General features: G+C 37.5%; 1 protein-coding gene across 4 annotated transcripts in view; it reads right to left on the bottom strand.

The window, feature by feature from the left end:
- The window catches only part of PPP2R3A (protein phosphatase 2 regulatory subunit B''alpha), a 229,270-nt gene that overhangs the window by 72,557 nt on the left and 136,395 nt on the right, over positions 1-20,318 (bottom strand). For all 4 annotated transcript variants that reach the window (XM_027091681.1, XM_027091683.1, XM_027091682.1 and 1 more), the window contains 3 exons: positions 17,174-17,248; positions 9,285-9,371; positions 5,259-5,415 (listed from right to left, as the gene is read on the bottom strand). In XM_027091681.1, coding sequence (XP_026947482.1) covers positions 5,259-5,415; positions 9,285-9,371; positions 17,174-17,248 — 319 coding nt within the window. The remainder of the gene's footprint in view (positions 1-5,258; positions 5,416-9,284; positions 9,372-17,173; positions 17,249-20,318) is intronic.

Raw genomic sequence — 20,318 nt, 5'->3', positions numbered from 1 at the left:
TTTTTACTGTATCAGTTAAAGCATGTGTTTCCTTATGTATTTTCATTTTGGATGATCTGTCCATTGGTGAAAGTGGGATGTTAAAGTCCCCTACTATGAATGTGTTACTGTTGATTTCCCCTTTTATGGCTGTTAGTATTTGCCTTATGTATTGAGTTGCTCCTATGTTAGGTGCATAAATATTTACAATTGTTTTATCTTCTTCTTGGATTGATCCCTTGATAATTATGTAGTGTCCTTCTTTGTCTCTTCTAATTGTCTTTATTTTAAAGTCTCTTTTGTCTGATATGAGAATTGGTACTCCAGGTTTCTTTTGGTTTCTATTTGCATGGAATATCTTTTTCCATCTCCTCACTTTGTCTGTATGTGTCTCTAGGTCTGAAGTGGGTCTCTTGTAGACAGCATATATATGGGTCTTGTTTTTGTATCCATTCAGCCAGTCTGTGTCTTTCGGTGGGAGCATTTAATACATTTACATTTAAGGTAATTATCAACATGTATGTTCCTATTCCCATTTTTAAAATTGTTTTGGGTTTGTCATTACAGTTCTTTTCCTTCTCTTGTGTTTCTGGCCTAGAGAAGATCCTTTAGCATTTGTTGTAAAGCTGGTTTGGTGTTGCTGAACTCTCTCAGCTTTTGCTTGTCTGTAAAGGTTTTAATTTCTCCATCAAATCTGAATGAGATCCTTGCTGGGTAGAGTAATCTTGGTTGTAGGTTTTTCTCCTTCATCACTTTAAATATGCCCTGCCAGTCCCTTCTGGCTTGCAGAGTTTCTGCTGAAAGATCAGCTGTTAACCTTATGGGGATTCCCTTGTGTGTTATTTGTTATTTTTCCCTTGCTGCTTTTAATATGTTTTCATTGTATTCAATTTTTGAAAGTTTGATCAATATGTGTCTTGGTGTGTTTCTCCTTGGATTTATCCTGTATGGGACACTCTGTGCTTCCTGGACTTGATTAACTATTTCCTTTCCCATAGTAGGGAAGTTTTCAACTATAATCTCTTCAAATATTTTCTCAGTCCCTTTCTTTTTCTCTTCTTCTTCTGGAACCCCTATAATTCAAATGTTGGTGTGTTTAATTTTGTCCCAGAAGTCTCTGAGACTGTCCTCAGTTCTTTTCATTCTTTTTTCTTTATTCTGCTCTGCAGTAGTTATTTCCACTAGTTTATCTTCCAGGTCACTTATCCGTTCTTCTGCCTCAGTTATTCTGCTATTGATCCCATCTAGAGTATTTTTAATTTCATTTATTGTGCTGTTCATCATTGCTTGTTTCATCTTTAGTTCTTCTAGGTCCTTGTTAAATGTTTCTTGCATTTTCTCTATTCTATTTCCAAGATTTTGGATCATCTTTACTATCATTATTCTGAATTCTTTTTCAGGTAGACTGCCTATTTCCTCTTCATTTGGTAGGTCTGGTGGGTTTTTATCTTCCTCCTTCATCTGCTGTGTGTTTTTCTGTCTTCTCATTTTGCTTATCTTACTGTGTTTGGGGTCTCCTTTTTGCAGGCTGCAGGTTCGTAGTTCCCGTTCTGTTTGGTGTGTGTCCCCAGTGGCTAAAGTTGGTTCAGTGGGTTGTGTAGGCTTCCTGGTGGAGGGGACTAGTGCCTGTGTTCTGGTGAATGAGGCTGGATCTTGTCTTTCTGGTGGGCAGGTCCACGTCTGGTGGTGTGTTTTGGGGTGTCTGTGGACTTATTATGATTTTAGGCAGCCTCTCTGCTAATGGTTGGGGTTGTGTTCCTGTCTTGCTAGTTGTTTGGCATAGGGTTTCCAGCACTGTAGCTTGATGGTCGTTGAGTGTAGCTGGGTGTTGGTGTTGAGATGGAGATCTCTGGGAGATTTTCGCCATTTGATATTACATGGAGCTGGGAGGTCTCTTGTGGACCAGTGTCCTGAAGTTGGCTCTCCCACCTCAGAGGCACAGCACTGACTCCTGGCTGCAGCACCAAGAGCCTTTCATCCACATGGCTCAGAATAAAAGGGAGAAAAAGTAGAAAGAAAGAAAGAGCATAAAAGAAAATAAAATAAAGTAAGGTAAAATAAAATATAGTTATTAAAATAAAAAAACAATTAAGAAAAAAAATTTTTTAAATAGTAAAAAAAAAAAAATGGACCTAAGACAAAGGGTGAAAGCAAAGCTATACAGACAAAATCTCACACAGAAGCATACACATACACACTCACAAAAAGAGGAAAAGGGGAAAAAATAATAAATCTTGCTCTCAAAGTCCACCTCCTCAATTTGGGATGAATCATTGTCTATTCGGGTATTCCACAGATGCAGGGTACATCAAGTTGATTGTGTAGATTTAATCCGCTGCTCCTGAGGCTGCTGGGAGAGATTTCCCTTTCTCTTCTTTGTTCACACAGCTCCCGGGGTTCAGCTTTGGATTTGGCCCTGCCTTGGCGTGTAGGTTGCCAGAGTGTGTCTGTTCTTCGCTGAGACAGGACGGGGTTAAAGGAGTTGCTGATTCGGGGGCTCTGGCTCACTCAGGCCGGGGGGAGGGTGGGGTGTGGATGCTGGGCGAGCCTGCGGTGTCAGAGGCCAGCAGGACATTGCACCAAACTGAGGCGCGCCTTGCGTTCTCCTGGGGAAGTTGTCCCTGGATCCCGGGACCCTGGCAGTGGCGGGCTGCACAGGCTCCCCAGAAGGAGGTGTGGAGAGTGACCTGTGTTCGCACACAGGCTTCTTGGTAGCGGCAGCAGCAGCCTTAGCGTCTCATGCCCATCTCTGGGGTCTGCGCTTTTAGCCGCGGCTTGTGCCCGTCTCTGGAGCTCCTTTAAGCAGCGCTCTTAATCCCCTCTCCTCGCGCACCAGGAAACAAAGAGGCAAGAAAAAGTCTCTTGCCTCTTCGACAGGTCCAGACTTTTTCCCGGACTCCCTCCCAGCTAGCCGTGGTGCACTAACCCCTTCATGCTGTGTTCACACCGCCAGTCCTCTCCAATCAGGGTCATATTTTGAAAGGAATCTTTTTTTCCTGAGCAGTAGGTCTCGACAGTGGGCTTAAAATATTTAGAAAACCATGTTGTAATCAGATGTGCTGTCATCCACGGTTTGTTGTTCCATTTGTAAAGCACAGGAAGAAGAGATTTAGCATAATTCTTAAGGGCTGTAGGATTTTTGGAATGGTAAGTGAGCGCTGGCTTCAACTTAGTCACCACCTGCATTGCATTAGCCCCTAACGAGAGAGTCAGCCTGTCCTTTGATGCTTTGAAGCCAGGCACTGACTTCTCCTCTCTAGCTATGAAAGTCCTAGATGGCTTTTGCTTCCAATAGAAAGCTGTTTCATCTACATTGAAAATCTGATGTTTAGTGTAGCCACCTTCATTATCTTAGCTAGATCTTCTGGGTAACTTGCTGCTTCACCGTGTACTTTCATATTATAGAGATGGCTTCTTTCCTTAAACCTCATGAACCAACCTCTGCTAGTTTCAAACTTTTCTCCTGAAGCTCCCTTACCTCTCTCAGCCTTCACAGAATTGAAGAGAGTTAGGGCCTTGCTCTGGATTAGGCTCTGGCTTAAGAGAATGTTGTAGCTGGTGTGTTTTTCTATCCAGACTACTAAAACTTTCTACGTATCAGCAAACAAGGCTGTTTCACTTTTTTTTTTCTTAACCACATCATGCAGCTTGTGGGATCTTAGTTCCCCAACCAGGGATTGAACCTGGGCAGTGAAAGCACCAAGTCCTAACCACTAGACAGCCAGGGAATTCCCAGTTTCACTTTCTTATTCATGTGTTCACTGGAATAGCACTTTTAATTTCCTTTGAGAGCTTTTCCTTCACATTCATTCACTACTTGGCTAACTGTTGGCACAAGAGGCCTAGCTTTCAGCCTGTCCTTGCTTTCAACGTGCCTTCCCCTCTAAGCTTTCTAGCTTTTGATTTAAAGTGAGAGATGTGCCACTCTCCCTTTTACTTGGACACTTAGAGGCCACTGTAGGGCTATTAATTTGCCTAATTTCAATATTGTTGTGTCTCAGGGAATATGGAGACCCGACACAAACAACAGTTATCAATTAAGCTTGCTGTCATACAGGTGTGGTTCATGGTCCCCCAAAACTATTACAATAGTTACATCAAAGATCACTGATCACAGATCACCATAAAAAATATAACAATAATGAAAACGTTTTGAAATATTGTGAGAATTACCAAAATGTGACACAGAGACATGAAGTGAACAAATACTGCTGGAAAAATGGCACCGATAGACTTGCTCAATGCGGGGCTGCCCCAAACATTCAATTTGTAAAAAATGCTCTATCTGCAAAATTCAATAAAGCAAAGTGTAATAAAACGAGGTACATCTGTACTTGAAGGAAGAATACAATACTAAAATGCTTGTTTATCAAATAAGTACAATTTAGTATTTCCTCTTGATGCCTGGTTGGCACCTGAGTTTTGTGAGCTAGAACTCTGTTTCTTAAAATGGAAAGTTCTATGAAAACTGACATATAGAATGAACCTTTTCTTAAGATGTATACTACTAGTCACAGATATACCAAATATCAGAAGCAAAATTCAAAGTATTTATTTAAGATTTGTACTTTGCTACATCTAAAAGGCTAAGGGCTTATTAAAAAAATCCACAGTATCTGAGAAGACATTTAAGAACAGAACAGGGACAATCTTATGAGAGAAGAATGAATCAATGTATCTTGGTGCTTGGTTAAGAATATTAAATCAGCAGGAAACAGGTTCTAAGTTTACTACTGATCAAAATGAAGTAAGAAGGGTAATATCATGTAATATGTAATTTTTTGTTTTCTGACAAAAGAAAGCACACAAAATTCACCTGCAGAGAAAATACCTTTTCTAGAACTAAATGCCAGAAAAGGTTTTTTGAATCCTTTAAAACACTGGCAAGTTAGAAACATCATTTTCATCCTTGGTTGTTTATAAATACTGTAAAATGAGAATTTATAAAGGTGTATATACATTCTCTTTCAAATAAACTTTACATAGATGTGGTTCTTATTCAGTTCATCATCAGAAAATAAGCATCACTATAAAGACTCACCCATTCATCAAAACTAAGACTCTAATTTCTTACTTACCTCCAAACCCCTTCTCCTAAATCTGGTTTCTAAATAAAAAATTAGTACCTTCACTCACTTCTACTTAAAAATTCTTGGCCCTTTCAAGAGGACTTGATTAGATACAGGATTTAAGAAACGGGAATTCCCCATAATGAATGAGCACAATTTAACTCTTGCCTTCTTCAAAATAGTAAAGTCAACATCCATAGAAACACTCACCCTGGTCATTGTATCGAGACAGATCGGCCTGGCTGACGTAGAGGTCATGATCACTATCTAGTTCCCAGAATTTACAATAAATAACATAGAAGTGTTCATAGGAGAAATAATCTGTGATTTGGTTTATATCTTCCTCTTCTTCCAAAAGTGCTAGAGTCTGAAATGGTATGAATAGAAGGATTAATTTATTTTAAAAATATGAAGACCCAGCTTTGGCCATTATATAGATCCCAGTTAAGTTTTACTCTAAACTGAATTAAAAATTTTGGTTTTGGTACCAAACCAGGAAATTTAGTAGGCAACCTCATCCTACCTTTTAATCAATTGATCAACCTATAAGCATTTACGTGCTCTGTAATATTCTTAGCAAAGACTTAGATGCTACGGAGGATTTAAAAGCAGGGAAAGGGAAGAGCTATCACCAAGGGGACTGCAGCCTATCAGAGGTCCCCAGACTAGCAAGCACAGAACAATCAGACAACAGACTTTTAATTACATGGCCATAAACTCACATTACTTTTAACTTTTCAAAGTTAAAAGACTGATCTTCTATCTATTCTATTATGAAGAGTGGGCATCCACATGCAGGGTTTGGTTTTGTAATGGCATCAAGTTTACCATAAAGGTGACTTATTTATACCACTGTGATAGTGTGGGGTAGCCTGGCATAGAAGGCATGGAGGGTAGAGCTGCAGGGCCCTGAGCTGGGAATAAGCCTCGGTCTCCCCTGACTCACTGTGTGCCCCTAGGGAAAACACCAGAAACAGTGATTTTTGAGCCCAGAATTCTTATAATAAGCCAAATTATCATATAAGTGGGCAGATAAATGAAGATGTTTTTAGGAAGAGTCAGAAAAAAGATAAACCATAAGGAAACTTAGGAAATAGAAAAAACAAAGTGAGATGACAGAAATAAGACAAGATATATCAACAGTCACAACAAAGGTAAATGAGTTAAATCTCCCTATTAAAAGATTTTCAGATTGAGAATAAAACCCAAACCCCAAAAGCAGATCTAGGTATATGCTGTCCATTAAGAGAGAAGTCTGAAGTAAAATTTAAAAGCAAGGTTAAAACATGTACTAGCTAAATCTTAAAAAGAAAATAAAATGGAATTTTGGATTTCTAGTATTTACATTTTAGAAAATAATTTTTATCAAAGTAATACTCTTGTATTATGAAATAGTCATCTTTCTTATAATGTTTTTCACCTTGAATTCCAAATTATGGTAAAAGCCACTCAATGAAAGATTTTGCAGCCAGTAAAAATTATAAAGTCTATATAGAAACAAAGGAAAATCATGACATGGTAAGTGCAAAATACAGAATATAAGATTGTACACATTAAGAACTATACTAAATTCTAAAATCCAAATATGCATATGAATGAGACTAGATGAACACATACAAGAATATTAGTTTTATTAGGGTGGTAAAATATGCTTTTTCTTCTGTTTTCCAAACTTGCTTGTAATGTTTTTTTTATAAGATGCTCTTTAATGTGTATAAATGTACACACAGAATATGTACAATAAAACAAATATCTTCAGAAGCAGGGAGCTCTCATTTTCATCTACTGGACTGTCATAAAATGAAAAAAATGAATAACTTCTGCTGTTGGTGAGTATGTAAATTTAAGTATGAACTAGTGCAGGCATTTAGTAGGGTAACTTGGCAGGATCTATCAAATTAAAAATGCACATGCCGGGCTTCCCGGGTGGCGCAGTGGTTGAGACTCCACCTGCCAATGCAGGGGACATGGGTTTGTGCCCCGGTCTGGGAAGATCCCACATGCCGTGAAGTGGCTGAGCCCGTGAGCCATGGCCGCTGAGCCTGCGTGTCCGGAGCCTGTGCTGCGCAATGGGAGAGGCCACAGCAGTGAGAGGCCCGCGTACCGCCCAAAAAAAAAAAAAAAAAAAAAGCACATGCCATTTGATCCAGGATTTTCCCTCCAGTACTCTATTTTAGAGAAATTCTTACTCATATACACACAAGAGGAAAGTATAAGGATGTTCACTGCATTACTGTAATAGGGAGATAATGAAAGCGAATTGAACATCTTTAGTAGAGAAGTATGTAATTACAGTACAGCCATGCCAGATTACACAATAGTTAAAGGAATGAGATAGATTTATATGAATGGAAATGAAAAAACATCAAGACATACTGTTAAGTTAAAAAAAGTTAACAGAATAATAAGTATGGTCTCACATATTAAAAATAATTCAAAAAAGCAGCCACACAGAACAAAACTATATACTCCACACATACAATATATACTCCACACACACACATATACAGAGGAATAAAACCACAGATAACATGGGTTCCCTCTGGTAAAGGGAGTGAAATGGCAGGGTGAAGAGATAGTGACCTCTGCTTATTATTCTATATATGTTTATGTTATTTGAATATTTTATGAGCATACCTTCATGTACTAAGAGGAAAACTAAGGAGAGGGGTAGGGAAGAAAATAGAGGGAAGCAGAACACTTGAGTTCTATTTCCAGTTCAACCACTTATTTTGCTGTGTGATCTTATCCAAGTCATTCAACCATATGAATTTTACCATCAGTAAAAAAAATATGGATTATAATAATGATCTAGAAATAAAAAACTCTAATGTGCTTCAGGAATGTGCGGGATTATTATCATTTTAAAAAAATTAATTTATTTTTGGCTGCATTGGGTCTTTGTTGCTGCACGTGGGCTTTCTCTAGTTGTGGGTAGTGGGGGCTACTCTTGGTTGCAGTGTGTGAGCTTCTCTTGCTGTGGAGCACAGGCTTTAGGCATGCGGGCTTCAGTAGTTGTGGCTCATGGGGCTCTAGAGAGCAGGCTCAGTAGTTGTGGCGCACAGGCTTAGTTGCTCTGTGGCATGTGGGATTCTCCCGGACCAGGGCTCAAACCCATGTCCCCTGCATTGGCAGGCAGATTCTTAACCACTGTGCCACCAGGGAAGCCCCTATCATTTTTAAGGTGTAAGGAAGGCCTTTTTAATGGAATTCTTGCCATCTCAACCCATACCACATTACCTCTTGAGAGCCCAGGCAGACACCAGGTGTTCAGTAAATATTAATAATGACCGTGATGATGACTTTTCATTTATTAGAATAAAAAGTGTTTGCATATTTATTATGGATTGCTAATTTTGCCAAGTCTTCATTACTTTGTCCCAGATGAAGATGGGAAAAACAGAGTGTAAATAAGGTTGTATTATTTGCTTAAGCTTCATTTAGTATGATTTACTTAAAGTAAAATATTTCATTTCCTTTCAAGTGTGACCAATTCTACTTTGTTTAGGTTAATAGAAGAGCTTGAACAATCAGGCATGAAGATTGCCTCGGTTAAAGGCTCCCACTAGTGGTCAATACTTTCTCATTTGGTAAAATAAATAAAATAATTGAATGAAATGCATTCTTTCTTAAAAGGAATTTTTAGTATTTTTCTCTAGCAGGAGATGGATAAAGAGTCACTGCTAAAAGGAACAAGTTGAAATTCCTCCATTTCTTTTGCAAGGCCCTTCCCAACCTGGCCCTGTCTCACCCCTCAGGCCTCATCACTGGTCACTCTCCTTGGAGCCTGTGGCCACTTAAGACTGTTCTGCAGTTCCTGAATGGGCCACTTTCATGCTTCTGGGCCTTTGTTTATGCTGCTTCCTCTATCTGGAATCCCCTTTTCTTTTGATTTCTTTATCTTGGTAAACTCCTGATATCTCTAAGGTCAAGATCACATGCCAGTCCTACTGTGAAGCCTTCACTGCATGTTTATGATATATTTCCGTGGAATTTTTCAAGTCAGGTGTGGCTGGCTGTGCCCTTTTCTCTTTTGCTCCACAGTGCATGCCCTGATGCAAAAATTTCTTGTTATTCATCTTTGTTCCCCCAACACCTTCCAGGTATCTGATAACTGCTTAACGACTGAAAGTAGTGACAGGGCTTTGCACATAATAAGCACTCAAATATTTGTTAAATGAAGTAAGATTATTATTTAAATTGCTCCTTATGTATGAATTTCAATGAGAGGCATACTTGCAAAAAGTTGCTTTTTCTTATCTCTGTTGCAGTAATTTTTCCACTCCAAGATCTGTTGACTGTGTAGAATATTCTCTGAATAACCTGGTTCCAAAAGGAAAACAAAACCAAATAAAAACATTAAAGATATCTATTACTTTATCAAAGGCCATCTTATGAACATTCTTTGAACCAAGCTAAGTTTTGGCCTTTTGATTATATCAAGTGTAATTTCTAGTAAAAATTAATACTATATTAAAAAAGTCTACATCCATATAGTTTGCATCTGCCCTTATAATTCTGAGAATAAAAAAATTCTTTGCTCACAAGTCGGCATTTCCCAGGTGCCTACATGTCACTTTCATTTTTACCTCTCATATAGGGATTCAAGTAGTGCTTATTAGGCTAGATGTTTCTGGAAGGCATATGAGGTGGGAAATCTGCACTGGGGTGGCTTAACAATTACTGGGTCAGAAGAATGGCTGCCAACATGGTATGATTCAAGAGGGCATATTCTGGTTATTATAGCCTTATCCATTGGAGTTTTGAAGACTTCTGAACTCTCTCTGGAAACTCAGATACATCTGGGATAGTTTATATCCCGAGTCCTTATTTAGGCATGAACAGTTTTGTTACTAACTATTGTTTTAATAAGTTTAACAAAGGTGAAACTCTGGAGAAGACCCTGGACAAGATGGGAGAGAAGGAGGATGGGTAGTAAAGGTGTCTGAAATTGAGGATGTATGTGCTGTTGTGTAGGGGAGGACTGGAGAAGGAAGACAGGCTGCAATCCTGGAGGTAGGAGGCCACAGTGCATTCTTAACACTTTTACCTGGGGTTATTTCCACCCATTTAATTTGCACTTGACCTATTAGGGTTTTTTTCTTTTTTTTCTTTTCTTCTTCGAAAGGAAGCAAGGGTGAGAAGAGCAGTTAAGCAGTTTTTAGTACTTCGGCTTTAGTTTTGATTATCTAATGATATGGAAATCCTGTAACCTTGGTGGTTTTTAATCATAGAAGAGGTTAGATCCCCTTTTTAGGCTATTTTAGTGCAAGAAGAACAAAAAAGAGAAGACATTTGGACATCTATCCTAAGAGTAGGCCTAATGAGGAACCAAACCACTATTCTGTTTCTGGATTCCTTATCAAAGAGAGTGATTCCCAAAAATAACAGGAAAAAAGTAGCCTCAGGATGAAGGTCCAGACTTGTGCTGCCCGGCACGCCTCACCCCATCTCGCTACCAGTGCTAACTCCCCCCGACCCTTCAGCATCTAGCTCAGTTACCAACTCCATAGGAAGCCCCAGCACAGGCACTTGGGTCGAGCTGTCTTCTGTGCTCCTGATGTCACCTGAGTCTCCTTCGGTCATCCTGTGGTTATATTCTCAACACAGGTACACCTGATTGTCATCACCTCCAAATTCTAAGGAACCTGATCTCTTTTCACTTGCATCCCAGTGCCTGATATGTTGCTCTGCCTATATCATCAGGTGGTCAATAACTGCATGATAATTTAAAAAACTGAGGTATAATTAACATACATTGTATTAGTTTTAGGTGTACAACATAATGATTTGATATTTGTATATATTGTGAAATAATCGCCACAATAAGTCTAGTGAACATCCGTTTCCACAGTTACAGAATTTTTCTTTCTTGTGATGAGAACTTTTAAGATTTACTTTCTTGGTAACTTTCAAATATTCAGTACAGTATTATGAACTATAGTCACCATGCTGTAAATTACATCCCCATGACTAATTTATTTTACAACTGGAAGTTTATACCTTTTGATTCCCTTCTCCCCACCTCCTGCCTCTGGCAGCTCCCAATCTGTTCTCTGTGTTTGTGAGCGTTCTTTTTTTTTTTTTTTTTAAGATTTATATCATACAGTATTTGTCTTTCTCTGACTTATTTCACTTAGCATAATGCCCTCAAGGTCCATCCATGGTGTTGCAAATGGCAGGATTTCACTCTTTTTTTATGGCTGAGCAATATTCCATTGTATTCCACATCTTCTTTATCCATTCATCTGTGGATGAACACTTAGGTTGTTTCCATTTATTGGCTATTATAAATAATGACACAGTAACACAGGGGTGCATGTATCTTTTCAAGTTACTGTTTCCATTTCCTTTGTATAAATACCCAGAAGCAGAATTGCTGGATCATACAGTAATTCTATTTTAGTTTTTTTGAGGAACCTCCATTGGCTGCACCAATTTACATTCCCACCAAGACTGCACATGAGTTCCCTTTTTTCCACATCCTTGTTATTTCTTGTCTTTTTGATGATAGCCATTCTAACAAGTGTGAGGTGATATCTCACTTTAGTTTTGATTTGAATTTCCCTGATTAGTAATGTTGAACATCTTTTCATGTACCTGTTGGCCATCTGTATATCTTCTTTGGAAAATTGCTTGATAAATTAATGAGATTGGAAAGCTGTGTGACAAAGACTTTCATGTTATATTTGTGATAGAGACATATGGGTTGGATTCATAGCTAATTGAATAACTCTATCCAGAGTTTTGAACAGCAGATGGATACTAACCTAGGAAAGTTCTCTAATTAATATTTTACATAAAATCAGTACTGTTGTCTATGATTTATAGATAGATTGCATATAAGATGTACAGAAAATATAAAACAGGGAACTGTATACAAAATTATTGTGAAAGATACTACTAATGTAGTTGTGTTTACTCTTGAGGAAAAAATAAGACTACAGTATGGATGTGACCATGATCTGAATGGTTATCAGGTGGAATAAGAAGTTGATTTGTTTTGTACTGCATCAGAGGGTAGAAATAGAACTGGAACTACTAGAATTACTGGATAGAAATGCCCTTACTGGTTAGAAATGCTTCAATGTAAACAAGAGTTTCCTAACATTAGCCTTATGAAGCAATGGGTTGTATGAAGTAGTGAGGTTTCTTCTCACCACAATTATTTAGGCAGAAGCTCACAGGATTCTGTGTTAGGTGGGAGCTGGGACTAGCTGGTGTCTACAACTTCTCTACTGGCCCCAGTCACTCAGACTCTGAGTGAGGTGCTTCAGGGCAGAGAATGTGTTTTATTCAACACTGTATTTTTAGCACTAGCTTCACAAAAGTTCCTATAAAAAAGATGGAGGATTTTAGGCCAGAAATTATATATATGAAAATAAAAATTAAGAATATCTCTTATCATAGTTCCATGTCTTCGCTCTCAAGTTAAAGCCAATTTCAATACATATTATTACACCAAACTTTTCTTTGTTGCACATTATTAGATTTTTGTCCTTATTTCTTGATTTTGAACGTAAATTTATATTAAAGTCTAAGTTTCCTGTCTGTCTAAATTTTGTATATATATACCCCTCAAATATTTTATATTACTTATGGAGGTACTATATAACACTTAAAATTATAAAACTTTAATCTGTATTTATTTTTATTTTATTCTTTTCTTCATCTTTTGTTCTTTTGAGAGAATTTTTAAAATTCATAAACATTTTGAATGTTAAGTAATTTCCTATTTTTAGCCTCTGCTAACCTATTTGTCTCATACTGTAATAAAATGTACCTGTATTCCATTTTTCCATAGCCTAAATCTCCTTATTCAGTGGCCCCTTACATCAGCACATTTATTGGTTTCCACACAACTGATTCAGCATTTTAGCTTATCGAGGTAGGGGCACCATCTAGTGGTGAGAGCATGTAACTGCTGGTTCTACATTAATTATAGTTGTTTTTTTCCCCCCTAACTTTTTTGGTCTACCAGTTTTAGGTTTTTAAAAAGAAATTAATCAAAAATTTAAAAATATCAAAAAAATGTAAAAATTAATAATACTAAGAATAACTGTTTACTATCAGTGAGAGAAATGAAATTTGATAATTTTTCACCAAGGAATCTCTAGTCAACTTGACAATTTGAATTGTAAGTCAGTCTCCTTTCTTTTTCTTTATATCTACTGAAGTGGAAACCTCTAATTCACAAGTAGAGGTCACCAGGAATAGAAGTATGTGTTTGGTGGTTCTGTCAGAGTTTTTGATAAGCAGATCAAATGCAGACACAGAAATTAGAGAGACTGCTCTTTGTAGATGACTTTAATGCACATGAGCAACTCAATGCTGGAAGCCTGGCTCTTCTATTAGGCGGTGTGTGTGTGTGTGTGGGTGTGTGTGTGTGTGTGTGAATGGGTTACTGATCCACTCTAGTTACTATGGCTCTGAAAAGTATTTCTTCATGGTCTTCTGCAGAACTTGGACTTAAACAAAACTATCTAATAAAAATGATTTCTTTCTCTGTCAAGAGGAAACGTTCTCAAGGGGAAAGAGTTAAGCTATTAGTGATGAGCAGTTTCCACCAGTTTAGCCATTTTAGGAAATATCACTACCTTGTCCTCAACAATGAAAATCCTGACATTTCAGCCTGGAGTAATAGATTCAGGCCAATCAAGACACTGAATACACCACTAAGACACCATCTGAGCAAGCCACAGAAATATCTTTACTGCCAGCACGAATATCACAAAAAAGTATTTTCAATATTATCACTAATTTTAAAACCTCACATGAGTACCTCTTTCCTCAAAAGTCAGCATATGCCAGTAAGGATAAGCAGAGCCTTATTCACTGGCAATTTCTTTGCATGGTATGCAAACCTGCAAACTCAAGGGCTACAATTTGCTGGTATTTCCAATTCTCATTTTCATTTGATATCAAGAGGCTTATTTCTCACTTGCCAACTCTTCTCTGGAAATAAAGGAGAACGTGGAGTGACTCTGGGTATAATCCCTTATTTAGGTAGTGATGTCCTTTTTTGCTATATATAAATTTGGTGTTCTGCCTTTCCATTCTAAAACAGCTGACAAAATATTTAACTAAACAAACAAATAAAAAGTCTTTTCCTGTAGCATAGGTTTTCAGTGATAAATGGAAAATAAAAGTTGCCCAAATTTTCTTCATTGTATATGTGCCACACATAAGCTAATACTTGAGTCATACACTGTGTAAGCAGTTTCTTCCAACTGTAAAGTGAAATAACTGAATAACTCTACCATGCAAACAAAATATGTTAATTGTCCTATACTGTATGCCACTGAGAGTATATATTCAATAGGGTCATATGATAAATTAATTTTGCTTTTTTTGAGATATCTGTCATTAATTCTGAGGCTGATCTTTGTAAGTTTCTTGGAAATACTGTTATCTTTGCCATGAGCAGGGTAGAGAATGACACTTCTCTAATTTGGTTACTTCTATGCCACAAAATTAATTAATTTCATACTAGAAAGCTTATTTTGTATTTTTTTATAGAAAAATTCACTGTACTCTGAAATAACCTAAAACTTTCAATGACTTCATGTCATTATCTGACCAAATTTCATAATAGAAAAGGCACTGGGTAGAACAGATAACCAGTCCAATAAAATTGTTTCTAGGTATTCAGTATGATGCTTTTAATTTGCATCTTTCTGTTTTGGAGGGTAGTATGAGATTATCACAACAGTAGGTACACTTATCTCAGGACATACAGATTCACATTCTGTATTCTCAGTTAGATCTTACTTACTACTTACGTTATGATGTTTTGAGTTGCCCCATTATCATTATTTCACAAGTATTTTACACTTTAATGACTACTACTGAGCAATGGATTCATTTTTTAAAAAATTTTTATTGGAGTATAGTTGATTTACAAAGTTGTATTAGTTTCTGCTTACAACAAAGTGAATCAGCTATACTGGATTCATTTTTGTGAACTGGGGATAAAGCAGCATAATACTAACAATAAAGCATAAATTTAAGAAATGTAAACAATAATATGCAAATGCCATGCAAATATGTCAGCAGCAATAATTAATTGGATCCTGTTAATTGACCTATGTAGTTCTTTTTGTTCAACGACTAACATACTAGCATTTCTCAGAAAATGTGAATTATATGCGAACAAAATGGTTTCATGGCTTTGCACTCTTCCTAAAACTTCCTGGGGGCCACTTGCTAGATGACTATAGACCATCATAGGTCCAGCGATCATACTTCAATAAATACCAAACTAGAAAGTGTATAGAAAGAAAATTTATGTCTTTTATAATTCTGTTCTTTAATATCTTTTCTAAGAACAAATTCCAATAAAAGGTTGCTCTGTAGACAGCATTCTCTGAATTGGTAGAAGGTTGGACTAGATTATCTTTAACATCTTTTCTAATTCTTGAGATTCTAATATACCATTAATACGTCCTTAGTTTATAGAACAGTCAGCAATCAGAACCCAATAATTCCTATTGGAATTGAAACCAGGGTTATGTATAGAATTCGTAAGCATGAATAACTTCACTTATTCACTCAATAAATACTTACTGTGTATCTATTATGTGCCAGGCACTATTCTAGGTATTGGAGATATAGCAACATCTAAATATAGACAAAGTCCCTCCTCTCATGGAGTTTATGTTATAGAGAAGGAGATGGACAATAAACAAAAAAATTACATATCAGTGATATAGGCGCTAAGAAGGAAAATAAAGCAGAACAAAGGAACAGAAGTGTAGAGGGAGGGGACAGGGAGAAGAAGGGTGAAGAAGGCAGAGGGTGATCAGGGAAGGTCTCACTAAGAAGGGAATGTCTGAGCACACATCTGGATGAAGTGAGGGAGTGAGTCATGTGGAAATCTGTAGGAAGAGCATTCTAGGCAGAGGAAAGAGTAAGAACAAAGCACCTGAGGCAGAAGCAGGTTTGGTCTATTCCAGGAACAGAGAGAAGGCAGGCTGTTGTTGCTGAAGCAGAGTGATGAGATGGGGAAACACTGGAGGGTCTGAGCAGAGGAGTGACATGGTCTGACTTACATTTTCAAAGGATAACTCTGCTTTGTGGAGACTAGACTGTAGGGCAATGAGGGTGTAAGTAGGGAGACCAGTTAGAAGGAATCCATGTGAAAAACAAGGATGAGTGGCTGGGCCAGGGTGATTGTAGTAGAGGTAGTTTAGTAGAGTGTTGTGGTTAACAGGCAAAAATAACTTCTGAGATAGTCTTGGATGACAGTGACACCTTATGGTTCAAATAAAGTCTTATAAAGTTTTATGACAGAAGAGAATCAATGTAAAAGCAAATAATGAAGTTCCTACAGTAGAAAAAGAATGGTGGTATTCTGTAACTCAACAGAAACCAACAAATTCATAGCCAACAAAAAGTGCCCTAAGAATGAGAGGGCCTTCCTCAGAGGAGACTGTTCTATTTACCAGAGGCAGGGATCATCTCCCCCGGGTATGGCTGTGAATGTGAGGTGTGCCCTGAGGTTGGTTCAGCTGTGGAGTTCTTCCAAAGATAATCTGGAAGCTAGGGCAGAGAATGCCTGGTGTGGCTGCAGTGTGAGCTGTAGGCCTGTGTGCTCTCACTCATACTGCATGCCCTGCCTGTGACTGACCAAATGAGGCTGTGTATGAGAAACATGGAATGAGAACACCCCACAAAATAGGAGATTGTGATCATGTTATTTTAAATTCTTACATGATTTGTTTTCTGATTACATACAATCTATTTTTCATTATCATTTCAGTTCTAACTTTGAGGCACTATAGATACATCTTTTTTTGGAAAAGGATGTTGAAGATTCTTTTCAGTATTATTTGCAAATGCTAAAGATCAACTGGGTATCAATATTAATGATACAGCAAAAGGTATACCTCATAATACCAGACCGAATGAGCATATCACTTAAATTTTATATACAAGAGACCTCTTAAGCGCTGGACACATATAAGAAGGCAAATAGATAGAAATAATTAATTCAATTTTACTTCCTTCCACTTAAAATAATCATTATAGCCCATTTTGCATAAAGATCTGAAAGCCTGGATACTAGATAATGACAAAAAAGAGACTTATAGAGTTATATTAAGACAAAAAGGGACTCGGCCTACCGTGGTGATGTAGCGGGAGTGGAATTCTGGAGCATCTTTCAGGAACGTGAGGCCAGGATGTGTATCTACCACATCCTGAAAAAGAACAAAACCAAACTAAATTAACAAACATACCCCAAAAAACCCCAAGACACCTACAGAATTTTTTTCCCTCTTGTAGAATACTTGCCAGTTGAGCAAACTCGCTGTTTCAGAATATTGAACAATGTACTTAAAATTTAATTAGTACTTTATTAAATTCAAATATTTCACAAGCATACTTATGTGCGTTTTTTCACAGTATATGTCAATAAAAAGTTAAAATTTTAATTTAGCTATATTTGGTGATTTATGAATCAAATGTCTTACAGGTACATACTGTAATTCTAACATGCATTTCCGGGAAATTCATCCCACAGATCTTGGTAGGGATTGCTAAGTGAAATTTACACAGAAAGGATGATAGACACAAGCCCACTAGAACGATTCTTTCTCAAACTACAGACATGGGAAATTTTGGGGGAAAAAAATAGCCTTGTAGCCAAATAGCTTTAAATCTATGTTAAGTTCTATGAACCAGCTAATGTTCATCAAAATAACTGTGTTGACAAATTTGTTTTCCAATTTAGGATGTTATTTATTTTAAAATCTGATATTTTGTTCTCATGGAAGACTATTAGAATATTAAATCCTTGAAATACTGTTTTTATTTTCTAATTAGGTTTTAAAAGCACTTTGAATGAGCCTAGAGAACCTAATGGAGATAATTACTGTTAATTTAATAACCAGAGGCAACAGCAATGCTAACATAGATATAATCTATTAATTGGCTAGTCATGAATGGACAGACATCAGTTATATCTCTTTCCTTTGTTTCTTCAGAGCAGTTAGCTATTCATACCTACCAATACAGTCTAAAACCAATGGACCTTACTATTTCTTTAAATTTTATTTGGAAATAATTTTAGACTTACAGTAAATTGCAAAAATTTTATAGAGAGATTTCCTACATCTTTCTCCCAGCTTCCCATAATGGTAACAACTTACAAACCATAGTACAATTATCAAAACTAGGAAATGAACATTGATGTAATGCTAAACTACAGACCTTATTCAAAAATTTCCAGCTTTTCCCCTAATCTGTTTTTTCTGTTCCAGCATCCTAACTGCATTGGTTCTTGTGTCTCATTGGTCTCTTCCAATCTGTGGCAGTTCTTCAGTCTTTCCTTTTATTTCATGATTCTGACACTTTATGAGTTCTGGTTAGTTATTCTGTAGAATGTCTCTCAATGTGGCATTGTCTGGTATTTCCTCATCATTAAAGTTACACACTTTTAATGGGTATACCACAGAAGTGATGTTGTGTCCTTTTCAGTCTTACAAGGAGTATGTGATGCTGATATGTTTTACAACTTGTGTTAATTTTAGAACACACTTGGTTAAAGTGGTATCTGCTGGGTTGCCACCATAAATTTATTACCATTTAATAACTGATAAATATCATGGGGGAGATACTTTAAGACACTGCTAATATCCTGTTTCTCTGAAAACTTGTGCCCACAGATTTCAGCAGCCATTGACGGAAACTGACTGTGGCATTGATATAGTGGTGTTTACCTTATTTATTTATTAAACATCTTTATTGGAGTATAATTGCTTTACAATGGTGTGTTAGTTTCTGCTTTATAACAAAGTGAACCAGCTATACATAAACATATATCCCCATATCTCTTCCCTCTTGCAGCTTCCTCCCACCCTCCCTATCCCACCCCTCTAGGTGGTCACAAAGCACCGAGCTGATCTCCCTGTGCTATGCGGCTGCTTCCCACTAGCTATCTACTTTACATTTGGTAGTATATATAAGTCCATGCCACTCTCTCACTTCGTCCCAGCTTACCCTTCCCCCTCCCCGTGTCCTCAAGTCCATCCTCTACATCTGCATCTTTATTCCTCTCCTGCCCCTAGGTTCTTCATAACCATTTTTTTTAAGATTCCATATATATGTGTTAGCATATGGTATTTGTTTTTCTCTTTATGACTTACTTCAGCCTGTATGACAGACTCTAGGTCCATCCACCTCACTACAAATACCTCAGTGTCATTACTTTTTATGGCTGAGTAATATTCCATTGTATATATGTGTCACATCATCTTTATCCATTCAGCTGTTGATGGACACTTAGGTTGCTTCCATGTCCTGGCTATTGTAAACAGTGCTAAAATGAACATTGTGGTACATGACTCTTTTTGAATTATGGTTTTCTCAGGGTATATGCCCAGTAGTGGGATTGCTGGGTCGTATGGTAGCTCAATTTTTAGCTTTTCAAGGAACCTCCATATTGTTCTCCGTAGTGGCTGTATCAATTTACATTCCCAACAACAGTGCAAGAGGGTTCCCTTTTTTCCACACCCTCTTCAGCATTTATTGTTTGTAGATTTTTTGATGAAGGCCATTCTGACTGGTGTGAGGCGATACCTCAGTGTAGGTTTTTTTTTTTTTTTTTTTTGGCGGTACGCGGGCCTCTCACTGTTGTGGCCTCTCCGGTTGTGGAGCACAGGCTCTGGACGCACAGGCTCATCGGCCATGGCTCATGGGCCCAGCTGCTTCACGGCATGTGGGATCTTCCTGGACTGGGGCACGAACCCTTGTCCCCTGCATCGGCAGGCGGACTCCCCAGGTGGACTCCCAACCACTGCACCACCAGGGAAGCCCCTCAGTGTAGTTTTGATTTGCATTTCTCTAATGAGTGATGTTGAGCATTCTTTCATGTGTTTGTTGGCAAGCTGTATATCTTCTTTGGAGAAATGTCTATTTAGGTCTTCTGCCCATTTTTGGATTGGGTTGTTTGTTTCTTTGAAATTAAGCTGCATGAGCTGCTTGTAAATTTTAGAGATGAATCTTCTGTCAGTTTCTTCATTTGCAAATATTTTCTCCCACTCTGAGGGTTGTCTTTTCGTCTTGTTTATGGTATCCTTTGCTGTGCAAAAGCTTTTAAGTTTCACTAGGTCCCATTTGTTTATTTTTGTTTTTATTTCCATTTCTCTAGGAGGTGGGTCAAAAAGGTACTTGCTCTGATTTATGTCATAGTGTTCCGCCTATGTTTTCCTCTAGGAGTTTTATAGTGTCTGGCCTTACATTTATGTCTTTTTTTTTTTTTTTTTTTTT

Source organism: Aethalodelphis obliquidens, unplaced genomic scaffold, assembly GCF_003676395.1.
Source record: "Aethalodelphis obliquidens isolate GAN/ISIS:26980383/991018 unplaced genomic scaffold, ASM367639v1 scaffold72, whole genome shotgun sequence".
Taxonomy (NCBI): domain Eukaryota; kingdom Metazoa; phylum Chordata; class Mammalia; order Artiodactyla; family Delphinidae; genus Aethalodelphis; species Aethalodelphis obliquidens.
The sequence above is the reverse complement of the archived record's forward strand: the minus strand, read 5'-3'. Positions and strand labels throughout refer to the sequence as shown.